Below are 22,413 nucleotides of genomic sequence, written 5' to 3' on the forward strand. Positions count from 1 at the left end.
TGTCAGGGCAGCTCTGCTCAGCTTCTTATTGTGATGGGGTTTGTCCCCATGTCACTGCAGTCAGTGGGATAGACCACAGCATTCAAACAAACTATTCACTCAGGGCACAAAAGGGCATCAGTGAGAAACAGGCAGGGAAAGCCATGTGGATCTCCAAAGTGACAAAGAAATTGAGCGTGGTAATACTGGGTGAGAATCCTATAGATTTGTATATTGACCCAATACTTTAATCTCACCTTTTGTTTCCCTCTGGTTGAAGTTGCCTTCTGCTCATTCTCCCTTTTGCTGAAAGCGAAGAAGGATGAGAAAGTGAAGAGAACACTGCTGCAGGAGCCCAACCCGGCCCCATTACCACTCTCAATAACAAACAGTGGTTTCCTCTACTCACAACTTCTCTGCGCACATGATGCACTTGTTGCTGTGCTGCTTCCCCGAGGAATCCCGGACGGGATCGTTCTCTCTCGTGCAGGAAAGCTTCCCATTCTTGAACAGATCCCGGAACTCCCGGCACTCATCCTGCAGCAGCACCAGAAATGTGGTTTCACACAGATATGCTGACCAAGATGCATCTCCCATGAATCCACACAGCGTCACCGCCCAATCAATTACATCTCTAGCAGTTGTGTTTCCTTCAGGCATAACTCAGTGGCAAACCATAAATTGTTTGCCTGGTGCGTTTTTCTTAAACCTTAACACGCAATGTAAAGCAAATAAATCTGTGTTCTTGGCTGAGCACATTTGTCTTCCGATCCAGGGGAGTTTTATTTCTAATAGAGGAGACACACAAAAGCCTGCCTGAAGAACTTAGATTCTACTCTAAGTATAAAAGCAACACCTTCTTGTTTAATTTTGCATGAAGATGTTGGTTTCTCAAACTGCTGAGGGAGCACACTACCCAGAATCTTAAAAAGCAGAGGGCAGCAAAGAGGCTGCAGACAACAAAAAACCCTTCCATAGCTCAGGCTTCCAAGTATGCAGGGATAGGAGGGGGCATTTGTACCTTCTACCCAACGTGGCATTGTGTTAACATCACAAGACTTTTGCAGTAAAACCTTCTTAAGCATTTCTGTCTCTTCTGAGCAGTTTTCCTATGACCTTCCGGACCTACAAACAGGGCTGGGACATCAGCATCACCCATGCTATACTGAGTCTTAAAGCTCCTTTATTCAGCACGTTTAAGGTTTCTTTTCTTCTCCCCTCACAGGAGATGGTTTGATAGCTTATCCCTGTTCTGCAGGTAGGGAAAAGTCAAGTCCAGAGCATTCATTGCCAAAAGCCACACTGAATGGGTGGCTGAACAATGAAGTCCAAAGTAGGTCTCTGCCTGACACTCTGGAACAGTCCTTCTGCCTTTAGGACCACATGTAGGCAAGTCAGATGTTTAAAAAAGATTTCCCTAGAACAGCTATGCTTTATAAATCATTTAAATTGCCTGGACACAGCAGAGCCAGAAAGTTATCCTGCTTAGCCAGGAGGTGTAAAAGTATAAATCACAACAGCCAATGCTATCTGATGGAAAGCAGCTCACTCCAATTCTGAATGAAAACCCAAGACTGGAAAAGACAAGTCCCTCTCCATAAAGGTATGTTGTCTAGAGAGACAGCTGTGGGTGAAAGAAACCAGCCATGTGCATCAACAAGATAAACAGGGCACAATTAGATCCAGCCTGTCCCACACCCTGCCCTAGTCAGAGCTCTCATGCGCCATCGCTAATTACTTGCCAGATGCCAACCGTGTGCTTTATAAACAGGAGGAACCTTCCTTAGCCTATGCTCTGGCCAAACACAGACCATGGGTGCTGTGTTAGTAATTGCCCGATAGAGACTGGGTGAACAGGGTTTAGGTTTCTTTTACTCTGGCAGATAGCACAAAGCTTGCTGCTGCTCCAGCTGCTCTGCCCTGAGCATCACCAGACCTATGCACATTGGCTAAGCTGGCGTACCCCACACTGCAGGCAGGGAACAGGCCAGAAAGCAGAGGGGCCACCCCACAGCATCACCCTGCTGCTGGCCAGCTGAGTGGCGATGTTTCACCTCACCTCTCCAGAGTTCACGTTCCTGTTTGCTTCTTCACCACTCCCTTTGTTTCTGGAGTATCTTTCCCTACAAGAAAGGGAGGTGTGAGCAACAGAGTGGCGCGCAGTGCTCAGACGTAAAGCCAAAATAACCGGTGATTAAAAGCAGCCCTGCCAACCCCACCTCCTTGTTGTGCAATGCAATGGGACAGAACAGGACTCCAGCCCCATGAGACATGCTCAGGGTATTCAGCATCTCCTCACTGGTGGCATTTTGCCATCATTTCTCACTGCCTAGCATCCAGTTGTTCCCATCCTATTCAACATCCTCTAGAGAAACAAAACACTGCTGGATCCACTGGTTTGCTGGGCAACTGCAAACTGCACTGGCTGGCCCAGGGCTACGAGGGGCCGATACTCACAGCAGCCGCTGGCACATCAGGCACTTGTTGAGGTCCCTCCTGCCATCGGGTCCTCTGATGGGCTGCCTGTTAGTGTGACAGGAGAACTTCCCACTGCGAAGGAGGGACCAGATTTTCATGCACTCATTCTGAAATGCACGGAGGAGGACAGTCAACGGAGGGCTCTCTCGGAGGCCATCAAGGTCCTGCAAACAGTTCGTTCATATTTGATTGTCTGGTAGCTGGGGCTCTCACACTCTCCCCCCCATCCCTTGCTGCACTCAGAGATCTGCTCCCAAGGCAAGAAGAAAGTTCAAAACTCACTGCAAAGGCCATTATTCATGAGAAAAGAAATACGCACTTAATTTGCATACAGCTGCAAATTGCTGCCCGCTGCAGGGGAGGACTCTATATTATGCTCTTCAATATAACATACAGCCCTAGAAGTGCCAGCAGGAGGTGAAAGCAATTGGCCAGAGTGGAGTAACTGAGGAGTGATTTGGGTGCAAGGGACGAACCACAAAAGCACACTCCTCAGGGATGGCAGCAATAATGTCTAACGCTGCATCAGCCAATCGCTTCTTCTGCGGGGAACTGGGAATGCGGGCTGTAGAGAATTAATGAAGCATTTAGTTATTTTTGGCTACTATGTTTTCCAAAAGGGTCTTTACTAAGGAGAGAGAAGCTTATTTGATTAAACATGAACGAAGCTGACTTCTCAGCCATTGAATCAAATCATTTTTCTGAGTCTCAAAGGACTTGGCTTAATTATTATAATTATCAAACTCAGAAGTTACCAGAAATGGGAGTTTCTTCTGGATCAGAAGCACATTTTTGAAATATCACTAGAAATACAGCTCACGCCATTTCTAGCCTCATTCCAGAGCAGTTTGGATGTTTGTTCAGCATCACACACCAAGCACACAGCTAGAGCCATTGCTGGCTCTCTCTACACACAGAAAATAACTCCTCTCTTTCAGCCACAGGAAAAGCACGATGATCTTTCAGTACGGTTTGTCTGTACGACTTTGCTTAGAGCATGCATTAAGCAGTGCAGTTGGCAATACAAAAGGAAAGACAGAATAGAAAAGGTTGGACTCGCCTTAATTGAAGCTTGGCTGGCAACATCTGCAGCAGAAAATAAACAACAATGAAACCATACAAAGTCTTTGAAAGGAAGTTTTAAATCAAAAGCATTTAATTAAAATATTTGATGCAGTTTCCTAATCCACCCAAATACCTCTAGATAAAAGCTAATCCAATACATTATTGTACATTGACAGAAAGGACTAAGCATTAGAGACTTTCTAGAACACTGCTGCTTTTTGTCATTCAAATGACAAAAATCACCGTTTTTTCTTGTTTGCATCTTTGTGCCCTCCTTTAATGTGTCACTTTTCTCAGTCTTAGAATCCCAATTTCAAGGTTGCGTTAATAACTGTTTATTTTTCTACTCCCACTGCAGCGGCAGTCGTATCAACCTCATCCAAACATTGGCTTTCATCTTCACCTTAAATGGGGATACCAAAGCCAGCCCATAATATCGTTGTTTGTCCAAAGCTTCAAATTCCTTTTCAAGACCCATTCCATTTGCAGTACTTCATACAAATTACAGAATTAATGAGTCGGTAGATGAGTGGCTGATATCTGTTCCTTTCTACTAAGCCATTTAGAGCATGCATAATACATGTTTCATCCTTTTCTCTTGCATCATCTGTGGCATCCCATGGAACTATCGAGAAACCTTTCATTACATCTTTTTCAGCATGAACAGTAAAGTGAAAGACCACTGCATCAAACCTGAGCTCCTGCTCAAGTTTCCCTATTGCAGCCATATGAAAATGCATTCACTAACGAGAAAATTGACTAGAAATTCCCATTTTTCTGAACACACCAGAAGGTGTAGTATATTTTTGTTCAAAATTAGACTTTTATGCAAAAATTCAGTCTGGCTGGAAATTTTTATTCTTCCACATAAGCAGTTGGGAGGTTTAGTTTCAGGATTTTTTTTTTTTTTAACTGTTAACTCCACTAAATATAGATAGTTGCACTTGAATATGGAGGAAATTCACCATTGTCACATGCAAAAGAAAAAAAAAAACATTATAAAATGTGTTAAAATCAGTCTCATGAGTAGTACAGTAAAAAAAAAAAAAAAAAGTGGTCTTCTGGTTACATCACTGCTGATTTTAAACAGCACTGCCTCTCTAATCCTCTATTTCACTGTCTTTAAGTGCTGTTCCACTGCCAGATTCCAGCACAGAGAGCATCAGAGGTTACTAACCTGAGAAGAAGCAGAAAAAAGCCAGAGCAAGGACCACCGAAGCACCTTCTATTTTCATGGTGAGGGTGGCAGCTGTTCGCCTATGTTGCCTCTATTGGCGCATTGCTCAATGAGACCCAAAGAAAAGGCTCAGGTCAGATCACATATATATAGATGACCAGGTTCTCCGCCTTCATTATGACATAATCTTCCCAAGAACCATCATTAGCCACAAAAACCAGTCTGATGACAGTAGCTTTAAATTCTAATCATCCCATTAACACAATTAATTTCCATAAGGATGGGACATATTTGAGTCACTCCCTGCATTTTGTCAAGGTAAGAAAATTACAAGCGGATCGTTTCATTTTCCCTTACACATAGAGAGGGGAATTCTTCCCATATTTAGAATGGTTTGTAAGACAGAGGTATCACTCTGGCATACCATAAATACCATTTCATATCTCAAAATAAGCTGGAAGGATTTTGTTTGAGCTATTTTGTCCCAGTAGACAATGGAAAGACTGGGTCAGTCAAGACCTCTGGAAGGTGGACAGTTTTTATAAAAGCAATCCTGTTTGAACCTAAATAGTAAGCATTCAGACAAGCTTGAAAAACTTGCTTGAGGTCCTGTTGAAATATTTCAAATTTGCTCTTACAGGTCACGTAGAAAAAGCTTACTGCAGAATCCTCATCCCTTCCTCATCTCTCCCAGTTATCTTCAGAATGAAGAGCAGTGTTATTGATGAAAAACCTTTTCTCAGCACACCTGGCACTTGGGAGACCAATCAGCCCTGCTTAGGCCTCTCCCAAAGAAATGATGAAATATGAAGGTTACTGTTCCATAGGACAGAGATTCTCAGTAGACGCATGAAAAGAAAAAGATGAAATCAAAGTATCAGAATGTGAATACATGGGAAGGAGCCAGGTGTATTGTTATCTAGAAAAAGCAAATAAAATGTGAGAGAAAAGTCATTTACAAGGTTTGAACGACGCAGATAAACGGCAGCCCAGCAGACCAAAGCCACAAGAGTCCTGAGCATGGGCAAGCAGGCAGAGGCTGCACAGGAGAGGCAGGTCAGCGCTATCTGAAGGAAGAAAAAAAGAAAAAAAAACCATACTTTTGCATGATATATGCATTTGGCCAGAGGCACCAACACAGCTCAACTCAAGTATAAATCCTCATAATAAATTGCTGCCACATTTCCCAAATCAGAATATTTGCTAGTGTTTAAAACTGAAGCCAATGCCAAGTGAGTAGAAAGACCTAATTTGGTGTGTGGTCATCCTTAACGTTTCTTTTCAAATAAAAAAAATTAGATCACATGCAGATTCACAGCAGTGAACTCGAGAAAGAAAACTGCCTGTGGTCATACAGATGGTTAATGGAAGATCTAAAGAGCTGTGTGTTGACTTGAATCATGGTATGGTTTCTGTAAGCATATTCAGGCGTGGAATTAGAGGGGAGGACAAAGGGAAGAAAAGACAACTAGCCTGATATGGTACGTCTCAGTAAATTCTTGAGAGAAATTGAAAAAGAACGACAACGAAAAGAGCAAACAAGGATATGGTAGTTTAAAAGTGCATAGTATCCTATTTGGAGAACAAAAACAAAGGGCATTCTTGGTTACTGAGGTGTCCTCCCATGAATCAGCCACAGAGTGGTAGAGAAGGCGCATCTTTAGACGGGTTTTGTTTTTAAGATCATCTTTCCACTAAAAGCTCTATTCTTCTAAAGAAGTAAAACAGCGTGTTGATTTAAGACAACTGGCTGACCATCCTGATCCAGAAAGAAGTACCCTGTGTACCAGACACAGTTGGACTGACCAAGCAAGAGCAAATCCTGGCCCTGGCAGCAAAAGGAGGATGGAAGCAGTCAAGGAAGGTGGAAGAGATCCAGATCCTGACCCTGGAACAACCCCATGATCGCTGCCTCTCATTCCATCCTCCCACCCCTTGCACCCTGTCCCACCATTCAAATCCACACCAACATCAGAAGTTCCAAAACCAGAATAAAATGTCCAAAAAAAGAGATGATCTTCTTCCCAATTACAGCCACCTGAAAACAAATCAGTAGTACAAAACGTGATGTAAGGGGACAGGGAGAATTCCACAAACCCATAGAGTTTAAACGATTTGTTCTGGTGTACTTGAATTGCAAGAAGCAGCCCAAGCAGAAGAAAGAGGCATGACAGCAAGAGTGCATTAAACAAACCTTGCATTATGTACTTGATTACCTTTATTGATGGATTTACGCAATACAGTCTCAGTCCTGCACTGAAATCCAGTCAGCCCATTCATTTCCTTGGGATTTCACATTGCAGGATCAGATGTGCTGTAGGAGAGAAGATCCTGATGCTTTAGCAATAGATTTGCTATGGCATCTCAGTAATCTTGATTTAAAGCTGAAGAGTGCTGAGCCATCGAGGAAAGCAGCTGGGAGAAAGAGATGCTGCAAAAACACTTTTGTTTATTTCTCAGCTTCAATTCCAGAAGAAAAGTAAAGAGTTTATAAATGATGCCATCCCAGGTAGATCAGCTCTCATTAAGTCTGTTATCTTACATCCCCAGTTAGGAAAAAAAAAAAAAAAAGGGAAATGGTATAAAAATAATCATGGAGGAGCAACTGGGAAAACACAAGAGAGGAAAAAAGGCTGAGCAACATGAAATTTAGGCAAACTCTTGTGAGATGGAAACCCAGTAGGTTATGTATCACCTGGGGATGTTTTAGTTGAGGGAAAGCTTCCTGGCAGCATACCTACTTAAATTCTCTGCCTTGGTATTTGCTCACCAGAAGGGTGCCAGTGTCCATCCAAGCAGCTCTGAGGGTGTGCTCCATGCCCAAGAGTGGGAGCTGGGCAGCACCATTCTCACCCCAGAATGACATTGTGTTTTGGCTGAAATCTCCAAAATCACTACTGAGGGTGTAAACTGAGCCCTAATGAGAACAAAGCCATGTTTCACCTCCTAGTTTGGAATTTCTCCCAGGGACTGTTCCTCTTGCAGTGCTAAAACTTACCTTTTTTTTTTTTTTTTGCACTGCAAACCCCTCATCCCTGCAAAAAGTGCTGTGGCTTCAGCACCACTATCATGGCTCTCAATGAGTAAAGGAGAATTCACCTAATGTCATTGCTGGGTCCTTAGATGAGGATAGAAATGCAACACACGCCTGCATGCTGCCAGCCCTGCTCACCTGCAGGGCCCAGAGCTCCTCCCCTCTCTTGCTGAGTCCCAGCCAAGCTCACCCCAGCACAGCCTCAATGGTCCCAGAGCTCTCTGTCAACTCCTGCTCCATCACTGCTCCTCCATCACCACTCCCCACCAGTTCAGACACCCTGTGAGATCAGCTCCCACTGCTCTGCTTCTGTTCCAGGGAAATGAACTTCATGTCTAATGAGAAATAATGCGAGTAGGGAAACTAACATATTTAATACAACTACACGTTATTCCCATCAGAGCTGTCCTTTTCTGTTCTAATTTGCATGATTTTTACCTCCCTACCATCTCTTTTCCCCTCTCAGAGGGGTTGTATCCACACCAGCACTAGACACTTATTTCGCTAAAATATTGAAACTTCTCTTTCCCAGCCCAACACTACATCTCTTTCTCAAGCCAGAAGCCCTCAGGGCTAAAAGAGAAGAGACATAGCTGTTCGGCATATTTAACAAACCAAATGTAGAGCAGATTATATTTTGCTTTCCAGCCAAAGCAGAGTCCAGAGCTCTCAGCTCCGGCACTGCAGTATGAGCTGCACCTCCAGAGCAAGGTATTTCAAAGCACAAGGACTCCAAAGACACTTTCCCATTTTTAATCAGCCTCTCAGCACTGTTAACACTTAAGATTGAGAACAAAAGGTTTCTTGTAGCTTCTTTGGGCTCATCTGAAGCTCTCAATTAGTGAACATCAAGGGTAGAGCATTGTGCTGTCACATGTAACACTGCAAGGCAGAACAGCATTTTGGGCTGCATCTCTGCATGTTGACTGCCCCCATTCTGTGCTCCTAGGTGCCTCGCTTAGAGCCTCAGAGGACATATTTCTGCTGTCACCACATTAGAATGGCTTCCTCCCCTCCAGAGATACTCAGTTATGCACCCACCTCACGCTACAAGAGACGTGAGTCTCATCCATCTCTTCAGCACAGTTTGGGAGACACCAGATCTGCACACATCCCATGCAAGAACAAAATGTAAGACACTAGACATTCTTTGGCTCGCACCCACTTCTACAGTCAAAACCCAGGAAGTGGTCAGCCAACAAGACAGTCAACCCCAAGCTAATGGAAACGTGTTTGAGTTTCCAGACTGCAACATAATGCCTCAGAGCTCCCCTGTTTGTACTTAATGCTACAACAGTTCTCATATAAGGTTTGCCCAGACCTCCAAAGAAGCAAGTCCTGAAATCCCACCAACACCACAGTTACCCAGGGTCTACATCATGATCCTCTCCCTTCGGCCAGCATGAACTATCTGAACAAAAACAAAGCTCCACTGCTCTGATCCAGTGAAGTGTCCTTCCCAAGTGGCTGCTCATTTACAACCCTTGTGCTGGGTATGCAGCTCAACTCAGCATCCCAGCAGCTGACTCTGCACGCCACCTGGCTGCATTGCTGTAAATGCAACAGCTGTCGTGTTAACTCTCAGCATCGTGGGGCACTATTCCCTCTCTGCCAGTTCACAAAGGAGAGCTGGAAGCCAGAAAAATGATGGGAGTTTCCTGACTTTGTCAGCCTCTGAGAACTTCAGTTGCATAGCAAGTCCTGCGCATTACAGTGCATAGAGAGGCAGCAAGAAGTTTCAGAAACATGCCCACGGTATGGCAGCAAGCTTCTCCAAGAAGAATCTGTCACAACTTGCTGCTTCAAAAGGACAGGATGTGGAAAAGTTTAATCTGAATATGTTTTATACACCCCAATGCATGGAAAGCATCTAACAGCTTTGCCTCAACCCAGCATGCACTGCATCCTCCTCCGGACCCAGCATCCCATGGATCATGACCTTCCCTGTCACCACATGCCCTTTCATGCCAAAATCTCTTTACTGTGATTAGTTCTAAACCCATAAAAAACACTACAGATTATAGACTGTATTATGTGTCAGTCGCACAAACTCCAGCATGAAATGTTGGTGACATGCACAGCAGGTCTCCTTGCCACATCTGCAGTACAATCACAGCAAATCCAGGCTTGAACAAGAGCATGGGCTTGCCTTTGCACCTTCCCAGGCCGTGAGCCACCACAGCATGGTGCTGACTGTCCTGGACAGGCCTTTGCCACTGCTGACTTAGCTTGAAGATGCTGGGGAGGAGGGGGAAGTGAATCAGGAAGTGAGCAACCACGAGTGGTGCACATCCGAAAGGCAGGGACAAGGCTAACTTTGGAAGATCACAGGAATAGCACGTAACGCATGCCATCTTCAAAGCACTAATGAATCCCTACAAGGTTCCCCTGTTATTATTTGCATTTCACAGGTGGGTATATTAAGATGCAGAAGGCCACATTATCCTCTGGGTCACACCTATTTCAGTCTCTTCATCCTTGGTCTTCCACTGGCATTCATCCCAGTGGTGTGAGAGATCTTCCTGCAAGTCACAACAACAGTGCTATCTCTCAGGCAGGCTTGGTACAGGAATCACAAGTATGATCTGTGGTCTGATTTGCACAGCACACTGGACTGACCAGGCTTATTGATCTCAGCTAGCTTCAAAAACCTACCAGCTAATCAATCCCTCCCTCCTGCCAGGCTGAAGGGTACAAGGAATTCTGGCTCAAATTGGATCTTTTCTTATGCTCTTTTTCCGGATATGAAATGTAGGACAGAAAATCAAAGGAAAGACACATCTGTGAGCATCCAGCACACCACCCAGTCTTGTTTCATGCAGCACTCCCAGCCTGGCCCAGGGAAGGGTCCCACCTTCCCGCCAGGAGCCTCCCTGCAGCTTGACAGTTTTTGTTCACAGAAGAATGGAGCTGCCCTGGGAAGTGTGCTCGATGGGAGAGCAAAACTGCTCCCCAAGCTATAACACATACCATATGGGGCTGGGGCAACAGGATGCTGGAACCAGTCTCTGCATCGAAGCAGCAAGCTCTTCCCACCAACTCAGAGGAAGCAGCCTGCCGATCCCAATGTCAACACTTTCCAGGGCAGTATTTGCTCATTAAAAACTGCTGTGCTGGAGGTGGTTGGGTTTTGATCTACAGGGCCTCAGCAAATAACATCTGCATAGTGATGGGATTTCCCACGGCACAGCACCATGACATCCCATGGAGCTGCAAAGGACTTGCAGGCTCAGAAGGCCACCAAGATCTGTGCTTTGATGGGCCTTAACAGAGCTAGCTGATTTCATGGCCATTAACAGTATTTGTAGCTTAGATAAGGGTAATCAAAATCTCATCATTCAGGGTGTAAACTGATTGCCTGCAGGGGTTAGAAAGGAATTTTACTTCATGTGCAGAGTTGCATAACTGCCTAGATTCATTGTGGGTATTTTCTAGTGTCTACTGAGCACCAGTCGTGGGCCATGGTTAGAAGCAGAGCATGGCACACCAGCTACAAGCCGGAATCGTCATGCAAAAATCACAGTCCCATTGTTCAGAAACAAAGTAGAATGTTTCTGGGTCTGGCTTCAACTCACACATGGAAACAGAAGACAATGACTGTCACTGGGCTGCTGAAGCAGCAGAATTTCAACAGAGGATGAAAAATCTGTCCTGAGATTAGTTTCCCGTGGACAGTGAGAAGAGCAGCAGCAAGCCCACAGGCACAGCACACAAAGGATTACACAATGCAAAATGACCCATTTGAACAAGGCTGCCCCATCTCATGCCGCCAGCTGGACCCTGTAAGCGCTGCCACAATGGGGGTACCAACAACCTGCCTTCCAGCAAGGCCCATCCATGCCATCAACCAACCCTTATCACCAGCCTGAACAAGGAGGGACAAGAACATGCTGTTTTTATCTCCACAAAACTATTATTTATGTTTTATCAGTGGCAAAGGCATTATAATGTCAGAATTGGCCGCAGGGCGTGGTGGCCCAAGCACCAGTACCCATCAGTGCACTAAGAGCAGGTGGCCAAAACATGCCCTGCATGGGTGTTGGTTGCTCTTAGATTATAGTATCACCACACCCCAGTCAGCTAATTGCACCATGAAACTCAGATCTCCACCATATCCCAATGCCAGCCTGATGGCAAGTACCTTTATCCGTGCACGTGATCCATCACAGTGTTAGCTGATCCTCTGGGGAAAGCTGTGGGAAAAACCCCCATTGCAGAGGGTATAGAGGGTAATTGAGAATAAAGCAGTTCTGCACATATATGTCACTATTGACTTTCCACCTGAGTCTTTCACATGACTCGTTATCTGATGCTGTGGTTTGTGACTGGAACTGCTGGAAAGTGCTCCACAGAAAACCAACAGTTTTTCACTAAAAGCGCAGCCACAACTGAAAATGAAATATGTTTGCATGAGAATTTCCATAATCTCTTTCCATTCTATGCTTCCCAATTTTAGGTTAGAGCACACAACTTGCAAGTTTTTATGATTTGCATTTGGTGGAAAACCGTACCTTAGAATGAGAAGCTGTGGAATATCTTCCCAGCACCCATAACTGTTCAATTTCAGATACTACAACATACTACACATACTACACCATACTACACCAACCTACTGTGGCAACCCCTGGGTAAGATGAGATTTGTTCCTTTGCACAAAGGTTTAGACACATCTGGAAAGACAGGCACAGTGTTAAATACCATCATTAGGTTCAATCATATCTGGTTGCTAAAGAGTTCAGCCTTCTCAAAGCTATTGGCACAGTCCATGGTGCTTCAGAGAGGAGAGGAATCACCAAACTGAACTAGGATTTTCAAGAATCACATTAGATATAACACATAAAGAAACTGTCTATACTCAGTCCTCACTGCTCTGCTATCTACTCTCATGCCAAAATATGAGTTTCATATGTATACCCAAAGTGTAGTCCTGGAGTCTGCTCTCCACTCTGGACCACAGTGAGTTTGCAGCCCGTACTCCTTGCAAATATATACCTGTTTCCTAGTTAATTTTGCTTGCTATTAAATGAACAACCTCTATTTTCTGTTAGAGGTATATAACAGGTCCTTTCTGGCAACAATACCAGGGCTTATTACCAATTCCAGCTACACATACACAAAAAAAACAATACTTCTGGCATCAGAATCCCACAGCAAAGCCTTCTTTCAGGTCTGCGCTTGTCTATGCAATACCTACTAGCTGGACATCAGCATTCTACTCAAGTATTTGCTCTGGTCCTACTCTGAGTCGCACGAAGACATCCCATCAAGCCCCTATCCAAGTGCCAGCAAGCAAGGGCACACCATGCCCAGGACACACACCAGATCCTGCCCACCCCACAGCTCCAGCACAGATTGCCTCTGGTCTTCCCCGTGCACAGATCACACTTCCCAACATAAATGCTCAGCACACCAATTGGTGATTTGCTGTGCTAAAGGGCACCTCTCAGCATCTCCAGGACACCGCCAGCAGAGATGGCAGATTGCCATGGCAGCCTTGTTCTTTTTTCAGCTTTTCTTCTGGAGGACAGAAGAGGGCTATGAGTCATCTTTCCTTCTCCACTACAACCTATGCTGCTGTCTTTTTTGTTTGTTTGGGTTTTTTTGTTTTGTTTTTAAACATCATGCTTCTCTGGCTTCCCATTTATTCCAAAGAGAGAGAGAGGAAAAAAAACTTTGCTAAAGAGTTTGTGGGCCATTCACTTTTGCTGTTGTTTTTTCCCTTCCATCTTATTTAGCAATCTGAAGCACTCTCCCAACACTGGAAAAAACATCTTTAGTGCCCTTTTGTCAACTTTCACCTTCATGGCAGCTCAGCACATATTTAACCCAACCACTTTCCCTGAGTACTGTCATAAACCATTCTTTCCCGTAGGCACTCATCTACATGCAGTTCTGTTATACCTGTAGCAGGAATGCAGTCACCACGGGAAGCCCTGAGGTTTACCTGATTACCTTTAACTACCTGTGGCTTTTTGCTTGTTTAATAACATTGTTCCACACGACACTCTAGCCTGTGTACCCATATTCAGCTTAATAAGCATCCCAGTGCAACCAGGTCACCAGTCCGGTGGTGGAGCAGATAGGTTAACGAACACCTAATGATGGCATTGAAAAGTAGCATGTTCACCAGCACTGATTAACAAATTAGCTACAGGGAGCAGCAAGTAGCAAACTCTGACAGCATCTCAGAGCTGAAACAATGCCATGGAAATACCCAAACCAATATTATTTCAAGGTTTTCTAGGAACATCTAGAATACGACCTGCCCTTTTCTCCTCTTCTGCCAGTCTGTGCCTGGTGCTTCACATGGGCAGTATCTGACAAGGGAGCCAAGTTTCCATGGGTACTCACTTGTGTTCTAAAACATACGTCTCAGCTGACCATATTCCAAGTGTTCGATCATAATAACGTATGAGCAACAGCAACACTGTCTTTCTGGTGGATTGTTGGAATATCTGAGGCTGTGATCCCTTCCAGGGTTGGGCTTGCATTTGCCCTTTGTTTACAATTTGGAAAAAATTTATAGACTCGTAGATCGGCTTAGATTGGAAGGGACCTTAAAGATCATCCACCTCCAACACCGTGCCACAGGCAGAGTTGCTCCACACCAGATCAGGCTGGTATTTCACCACATAAAAAGTCATTCTCCCTTCTGCTTATCAACTTCCCTCAAGTACCAGAATGCCACTATGAGGACTCCCAGAGCCTTCTCTTCTCCAAGCTAAACAGGTCCAGCTCCTTCAACTTCCCTTCATAGCAGATGTGCTCCACATCTCCAAGCATCTTTGTGGCCTCCTCTGGACCCACTCCAACAGCTCTGCACCATCTTGTGCTGATGGCTCCAGGCCTAGAAACTCCAGATGGGGCCTCAAAGGGTAGAGCAGAGGGGGACAATCCCCTCCCTTCCCACTGCCACCTCTCTGTTGATGCAGCCCAGACACTGTTGACCTTCTGGGCTGCAAGCACACACTCAAGTCCAAATTTTTGTCCACCAAAAGCCCTCAAATCCTCTCCTCAGAACTCAGAGCTCTAAATGAGTTCTCTCCCAGCCTAAATATATATCTCGGATTGCTCTGACCCAGCTGGAACACCTTGCACTCTCCCTTGTTGGACCTCATTAGCTTCACACGGTTCCACTTCTCAAGTCCCTAGGATGATGTCTCTTTCTTCTGTTTTGTCAACTGTTCCACTCAATTTTGTGTCATCAGTAAACTGCAAAATGTACTCAATGCTACTGCCTTTGTCATCAATAAAATTGAAGAACTCCAATCCCAAGAGAGACCCCTAGGGGACACAATTCATGACCGGCCTCCACCTGGACATAGAGCTGTTGCCCACAGTCTTCCAGCTGTGACCATCCAACCAATTCCTTATCCATTGAATAATCCAGCCTTTAAATCCATCACCCTCCAATTTAGAGAGGTGCAGGACCATGTCAATGGCCTTGCACAAGTTCACACAAATATTGCATTTGCACCTTCTGTGGTAACAGGGCATGGAACTGAGTATGTCACATACCAGCTGCCACACAACTACATCTATACATACCTAGCTACACTTCACACACAGCGTGAGCCACAAAGACGACATCCCCACTGAAGAACTGAAACAGGAATCAGAGACCGAGCTGCTTCTTCAGGGATTCTCCCTTCATTTTGATAAGTTTCTACTCATACAAGGCTGGTCTACTGTATTTGTAGTGCCCTTCTCCTTTCCTTTCCTTTGAACCTGTTATTTCTGCCCAGTTTCTGCTTCTTCTTGTCCTTCTACAGCCCTGGTACATCCAGCTGCTGCAGAGGTCCATTCTTGTGGAAATTACTCCCTCCCCACAAAGTCTGTCCATCCTTCATTGGTACAGATTGACTCAGTACCAGATGTAGCACACAGCTATCAGTGTCTAAGGCCTGTATTGTTGTACTCATTACCCTTCTTGTTTGGCCCCATGGGCTGTTTTGCCTGATGCACTGACTTAAGGGAACACACTGTGCCTTGTTAATCGCCATATTGGAGATGCCACAGAGCCCGCTTCCAAAGATGTAGGACAGATATACTGTGATTCACTCCCACATTAACACTGCACTACCTGCATGGAGCACAGCAGTGCACAGAGCTCCTGGGTCATCAAGTTCATCTGCCTGTTGTCACTAGTAACCACATCACTAGATCAATTAGGGAGAGTCTGACTGGCCTGTCGCAGCTAATGGGATCCTCAGTCTGACAGGAGTAAAGGACCCAAAGACTAGAAGCTGCAACTAGGCAAAATCAGGCTGGAAACTAGGAGTTTCCATTCAGCAGTGCTGGGTTTGTGCAGCAGAGCAGGGCATTCCACATCGCCAGTGATTTTTCAGTCTAGTTTAAGTATTTTGCCAATGTAATCTTATCCAGCAGCTTTCTGCCTAAAACCCATTAGCCAATACAATAGCAGTACAGAGTTTGTGAAAGCACAAGAGCAGCAGTTCCCATCAGCAGCACAGCAGTAAAACTCAAGGGGAACTTTCTGAAGGAATTTCACCTTCCCTGGAGAGGTCCATAGGAATCCATCAAGCTGAAAGAAATGGCTGGAAAAACACTGCCCCAGTTGAAACAAGAGGTAACTCACAGCAAATCTCTGGCTGGTTAACTGCTCTTCTGACTGATAAACTGGTTTAAATTCCACCCTAATCTAAGAGCTACTTCCCATCCCCAGGCTCACAAAAGCAAGCAGTTAAATACAATTTATTATTTGTTTTCAAGGTAAAGCGTGAAATGAAACAGAGGCACCACATCCACATGCCCCAGGCTTTTTTCCACATGCTTTTGAAGATGCTCTCCTAGAGATTAGACTGACATCTAAGATAATTAGCATATCTTCAGGCTGAAGATTTAATTAATAAACAAATAAGTCTCATTTAGTTAGAGAGCTGGGGAATTTATGTCATGATATTTTCTCCTAACTAAACAGGTGCACATTGCATCATGGCTATAATGATGTTTATAATGATGTTAGCACTCACTATTTCCCCCTCCTTCCCCCCCTCCCCCCCCCACCACTGTCAGCTCTTGGGGAGGAGAAAAACTTGAGGGGGGTAAAATAATTTCAGAGCAAACACAGTGTTTTTCTTCATGCTATACTCTACAGCACACACAAAATCATAACATCCCAGCTTGAAACATAGCATAGACAGCAAATCACTAACATCCAAAGAGCATTCAGAACTAATGCCGGCATTGCATTGAGATACTTCACAACCTTATGAGGGATGATGAGACCACGATACAGCACAACTGCCCAGAATTCATAGTGCGAATTCATCTTGCCTCTGAGCAACAGGACAAAGGGTGATTGTTTTTTGTTTTGTTTTTCTCAAGGATGAAAAATATTCCTATACCTTCAAGTCAGCTATTTGCTAACTCCAAAGTGCAGCAATGTTGAGGAAAGTACCAGAACCTTACTAAAAGGAGAAAAAGAAGTCTAAGAATTCACATGGGATTATGAAACTATTCATGTAAATAATTTATTCCATCTTGCCCAGTATAGAAGATTTCTGAAGCCCCTTTTCAGACATTCATTCCCTGCAGTCCCTCTTAAGAGTATCACAAGAGCTAAGCAGAGGATCCAGGCTGGGGAGCAGAGCTTCTGGACTTGGTGCAGGTGTGCAAAGGCTGGCCACAGGCAGGACACACACCATTCTTGCTATGTTATGAAGGACCTCAAAGACAAATTTCCATGCCCTGTAGCAGGAGTGGCCCAACTGGAGGCTTGCTGGAACCAGAGATGCAGCAGTGACACTTCCAAGGACACTATGGAGAGCTCAGTGTCCTTCTAAAACTGCTGGAGTAGGGAGAGGTATTCTGTCATGCTAAGAATATCCCTCTGAAGATGGGGAATTCAGTGAATAGCAGGAGGAAGGCTATTGCAATAGAAGCAGCTGAGCAGCAGAACTTTGCTCCCCTGCTAAACACTAAGAGGGTGGTCTCACATCTGGACTGCCCCCTACCCAGTGAGCTGAGGACAAACTCATGGTGTGGTCCACATGGTCACCACCACCACAGGATGGAGGAGGAGAACAAATTGAAGGCAAAATTTAGCTGGTGGCTGGCAGGCTAAAGACCAGGAACCGCTCTCAGAAACATTCCCTTCAGTGCGCTGTAGAAAAGTTGAGGCACTGCAGAGGTCAGAAAATTGTACCTTGAGAACAGGCTGAAATAGCTAGAGATCATGCAGTAAAGATCGAAATATAAATCCAAGTGAAAATGAATCAAAGCTTCTGGCACATAAAGGAGGTCTTTTAAACTAAGTACTGCAGGAAAGCCAAGAGTTTGACAAGACATGTGGTTTGGGGAAATGCAGTCTCCAGTGGAGAAGTCATGAAAATTTTCTATCCTTGAATAAAAGGATAGGAGAGTTGCCAAGAACAGTCAGGGAGGATACAGCAGACTGCAGCCCCAGCAGACAACATCTCTCTCAGGCATGCAGAGAGAGAACAGAATAAGACAACACCACGTACACAGTTCTATCCCAGCGCCAAGGGTCTGAAAGAGAGATGAGGGAACGGCAGTGCCCTGGTTTCAGATGGGGCTATTAACATAACCTACACCTTGGAAATCTGGTGGAAGGCAGATAAGCAGTGGGACGTGGTAATGAGTGGCAACAAATTATACAGGAATGGGAATAGGCTGGGCAGGTGGAGGAGTGGAGCTATACATTAAAGAGTTGATCAAAGAGCACAACCAAGCTACCTGTATCAAGTGCCACAGAATCCCTAGGATTAAAGTCCTGTGCCCAGGCACTGTAATATTAGCGTTACTTCATCCATCCAGAACAGGGCAATGACCACAAACCTAAGGAAGGTAAATGAGGCTGTGATGGAAACATCAGGATGCAAGCACAAACAGAAGACGTCCATCTCCCCATATACGTGTAATAAATGACAGGATGGAAAGATGTCTAAATGTAAGATGCGAAGCTACTGCTTCTCCAGCAGCAATTAGTGACCTCTGAAGCAGAAAGCCATTCCTTCAGTACAGCCCAAGTAACACCTAGGAACAACGGTGGGTTGAGTTTTAAGATGCAAAGAACCACTGGTAATAAACTTAAAACCAACAGCCTCAAAGAAGAAATTCTGCAAACCTGCTAGTCTAAGTTTAACTTGAAAAGAAGGAGCTGCTAAAAACACAGTAACTTGATCACAGAGAGCCACAGGAAAAGCTGGTAGGGAAAAGGCACACATAAGAGGCCAGAAGAACATTTGAAGAAACCATTGAACACATCTCCATAGGGAAAAAACTTCAGAAAAGTTGGCGTGCATTGCATCAAATGGGTCAACCAGCAGTAAGACAGGGCTAAGTCAAGGTACTGGACAAATTGCAAAAATTTAGAAACACTCAAACACACAAAACCTTCAGCTCACACCAAAAAATACACTGAAGATACTATGAGCAAATTTTTTTCAAGTCATAAAACAAGTTTGGATGTTCACCACAGGGCTAAGGGAGCCTCCAAGGACAATAACATTATTTAGCAGAAAAGCTAAAATAACTTTTTTCCCCCCACAATAAATGGACAAATCCCAGTAACGCTGGGTCACAAACAGACTAAAACACCCAGCAGGGCTGAAGGAGCTCAAACACTGTCATCCAGCCCAAACTGCACCGCATTTTTGAGGCAAAGAGAGCAAAGCTCATCCAGAGTAATGATGCAAGGACAGAGAGAAGGGATAGACCAGGGAGGACTCATGCCAGGTTTGGGGGATAGAAGTACTTCCTTGCCACCCAACAGAGATCCACCAGCAGTGGAAAAGCAGTGGCATTGCTTGACATCATAAGCTTTTACCTCCAATAGGGCAATACTGAGATCCCTCCTCTAAGCTTCTAAGCAAATTAAGGTAAGAACTAAAGGAAAATGTTGAGCTTTAGAAATGATTAAAAAAACAGCAGTTAGAGGTCAACTGTCACAGCAAAGGCGAGACCCAACAGAAATCTCTGCAGCTCAAGTTATTATAAATTACTCGTAAAAGGAGATTAGCAAAGGAACAAATTGAATGATTCAGAGGAGTTCAAAGCCTCAAACCATTTGAGAGAAAAACATAAGTCACTTGTGACACAGCTGCTGGACAAGAAAATGGCAGATTAATTTCAGTGTTAAAAATGTAGATGGAGAAAAATAGCTATTTATTGTCCACCTGCACATTACAGCTCTATCCGTGCTCAGTCAATTAGTGCTGAGGGCTGTATCATGGAGACATCATAAGGTCACACATAAATGTCAGGCTGCAAAGAGGATATGGGTTTGACTGTCTAAAGTCAGGAGTGCCCAGAGAAAACCGATTTTTAAATGACAGCACTCAAATCAAAGGTTGCTACAGGAAATTATCATATAGCAAGCTTGAACAAAAGGAAGTTGGTTTTTTGTTGTTGGTTTTTTTTTCCTCCCTTTCCATAGGATCTAACTGCCTTGTGGAACTCATCGCCCCAGGTTGTTGTGGATGTCAAACACATCAAGGGAGTCTAAAGCCAATTAAACTCATGGACTGGTCCATCATTAAACGCTATGATGGAGGTGCAGCCTCTGGCTGGTGAATCCCCAAAGCCACAGGAAGCTTTATCACAGGAGGAGCTGCTCTGTGCTTGTCCTGTTTATTCCCCTCAGCAGCCACAGCTGACCACAGTCAGAGCCAGCACCCAATGTGGGTGACGTTGTCTCAAGGAGTTGGCATTCCCCGGGTCAAAGCTGGCATGTACCAAGACCTGGGATCTGGACTGCTCCTTAGTTCCTGTCCTGAAGTGACACTAAACCTTCTGAAAACAGAAAAGATAGCCAACATTTCAGGCTGAAATTTTGGGCTTAAATCTCAGGAGATTCCCAGCACATGAAATCCAGAATCACGCCCAGATGTCAGCCCTTTGTTTGGATGTCGTGATTTACATGCTGAGTGACACTTCCTCTTCTGTCTCCCTAACAATGACAAAACAAAGAGGTATAAACAAAACTTGGCTCCAGATGTTCTGCCCTCATTAGCGACCAGCTTGGCTAATGCTATTTCATCAGTCCTTTGTTTCAGGGTGGTAAGCCAACATCAGCAAGTCAGGGACACTTTGATGGGCTCTCCCCCCCTCCTTGGGATGTGACAAATTCCCAGGACACTCCTGCCCAACACTCACTGCAATAACAAGCACGGAGCTGAATGACTGCCCTCGACAATGTTTGGTACGTGGAAAAACTTGTGCTCACTAATTACCATGATTGCGCCATTAAATGCCCCTCGGGCAGCCGCGTGAGCACAACACGGAGGTGCCCTGCCCCTCAGCAACCCACAGCTGCATCCAGGTGTGGACAGATGCCCCCACTCCCGGGGAACCTGTCCTGGCCAGCACTAGAGGTGTCCCTCCCACCTGCCAGCTCTATTCCTAGACATATCAGCTGCTATTTATTTTCCCCACTCTTTCACCGGTGAAAAAAGTCAAGGTTAAGAATCAGCAAGACTAGGCACAGGCTACAAAACAAAGATTTTCCTCCTCCTTTGAAGCCCACTCGCTATTATTTTTGACGAGAGATGCAGCAGATTAATTTCCCTGGTTTGAGCATTCCTAAGCCTCTTTACTAAGCCTGGCAGCAAGAGCCTCAAAGCAGATGCCAAACCCTGCAATCCTTTTATGCGCTGTAGAAGTAATCCCTTTGCCTGGTGCCTGGGAGAGCTGAGCCATGCAGGATGCTGCTGGACTGGTGCTGAGAGCCATGGCAGAGCCCACAGCTGGGGCCCAGCACCTTCTCTCTTCCACCAGCCAGCACCACTGCTCTGCTTCAACTGGAGCTCCAGCCACTGCCTGGTGCCAAAGATTGGAAAGAGACACAGCGGTCCAACCCCAGCACCTGTCCAATCTGCCATGGGAGCTGTCTGCTGGGAGATGCAGCATCCTCTGCTCAAGGACTCTTTGCTCTCCATTGTACCTGCTTTTCAGGTGGAAAGGAGAGCCCAAAAGCACCCTTCTCAGAGTGCAGCACAGCTCCAGAAACAGCCCCTTCCTCCTGACTCTGAGGTAACGACGTCCCTTTCGTCCCTTTCGCTAGCCAGCTGCCTTGAGCTGAATGCCCAAGGTTGAACCCTTTGAGTCACAGCTCCATTGCCAAGACCCCAGCGCTATGGTAACCGCAGACATTTTGAACCAGAAAATGCTGCAGGGGCAGAGGCAAGCTAATTTGAAAATCAATAAATCAAAAGGAAATATTTGGCTCTTCTCTTCTGGCAGGGAGGGGCTCATCAACTTCTACTGCAGAGGAACAAGGAGAGAAAGTGGCTCTTTCCTCTCTGTGCTCCCAGGATGCCCAAGGACTTTCACATCCTCGCACAGAGAACAGCTGCTGTAAGTCCTTGCATCTCAATGATAGATTCCTTGTTTAAAAATAAGTCAGTGCAGCCTGGGATGCATGCCAACACTTTTCCCCCGGTTTTCCCACGTCCTACATTTTAAAAGCAGCTGATAAGCTCCATCCTTGCTTATCCTTCATCCTTCCTTTAATAACTCCCTGTGTTCCTTTTAAAACCAACACTTTGCTCTCTTCACCTTTGCATTTTCCCAGAGCTACAGCCTCTTGCCTTGGCTACTCTTGTTTAATTTTGCATTGTATACGGCTCTATTTCAGCAACACAAGCAGCCTTGGCAGCTTCTCCTACAGACATCACCCCTGAACTCCTTGTGCCCC

At 45.1% G+C, this 22,413-nt stretch overlaps 1 protein-coding gene across 3 annotated transcripts in view; it reads right to left on the minus strand.

Annotated features, from left to right (window-relative positions):
- LOC122185573 (serine protease inhibitor Kazal-type 5-like) overlaps positions 1-22,413 on the minus strand; it is a 71,716-nt gene that overhangs the window by 9,583 nt on the left and 39,720 nt on the right. For all 3 annotated transcript variants that reach the window (XM_042881501.1, XM_042881500.1, XM_042881499.1), the window contains exons 3-8: positions 6,916-7,013; positions 3,518-3,543; positions 2,437-2,621; positions 2,039-2,102; positions 389-516; positions 237-285 (exon numbers count right to left, since the gene is read on the minus strand). In XM_042881501.1, the coding sequence (XP_042737435.1) occupies positions 237-285; positions 389-516; positions 2,039-2,102; positions 2,437-2,621; positions 3,518-3,543; positions 6,916-6,979 (516 nt within the window). In that variant the 5' untranslated portion in view covers positions 6,980-7,013. The remainder of the gene's footprint in view (positions 1-236; positions 286-388; positions 517-2,038; positions 2,103-2,436; positions 2,622-3,517; positions 3,544-6,915; positions 7,014-22,413) is intronic.

Source organism: Lagopus leucura, unplaced genomic scaffold (assembly GCF_019238085.1).
Source record: "Lagopus leucura isolate 7727_CA_CO unplaced genomic scaffold, USGS_WTPT01 Super-Scaffold_100030, whole genome shotgun sequence".
Taxonomy (NCBI): Eukaryota; Metazoa; Chordata; class Aves; order Galliformes; family Phasianidae; genus Lagopus; species Lagopus leucura.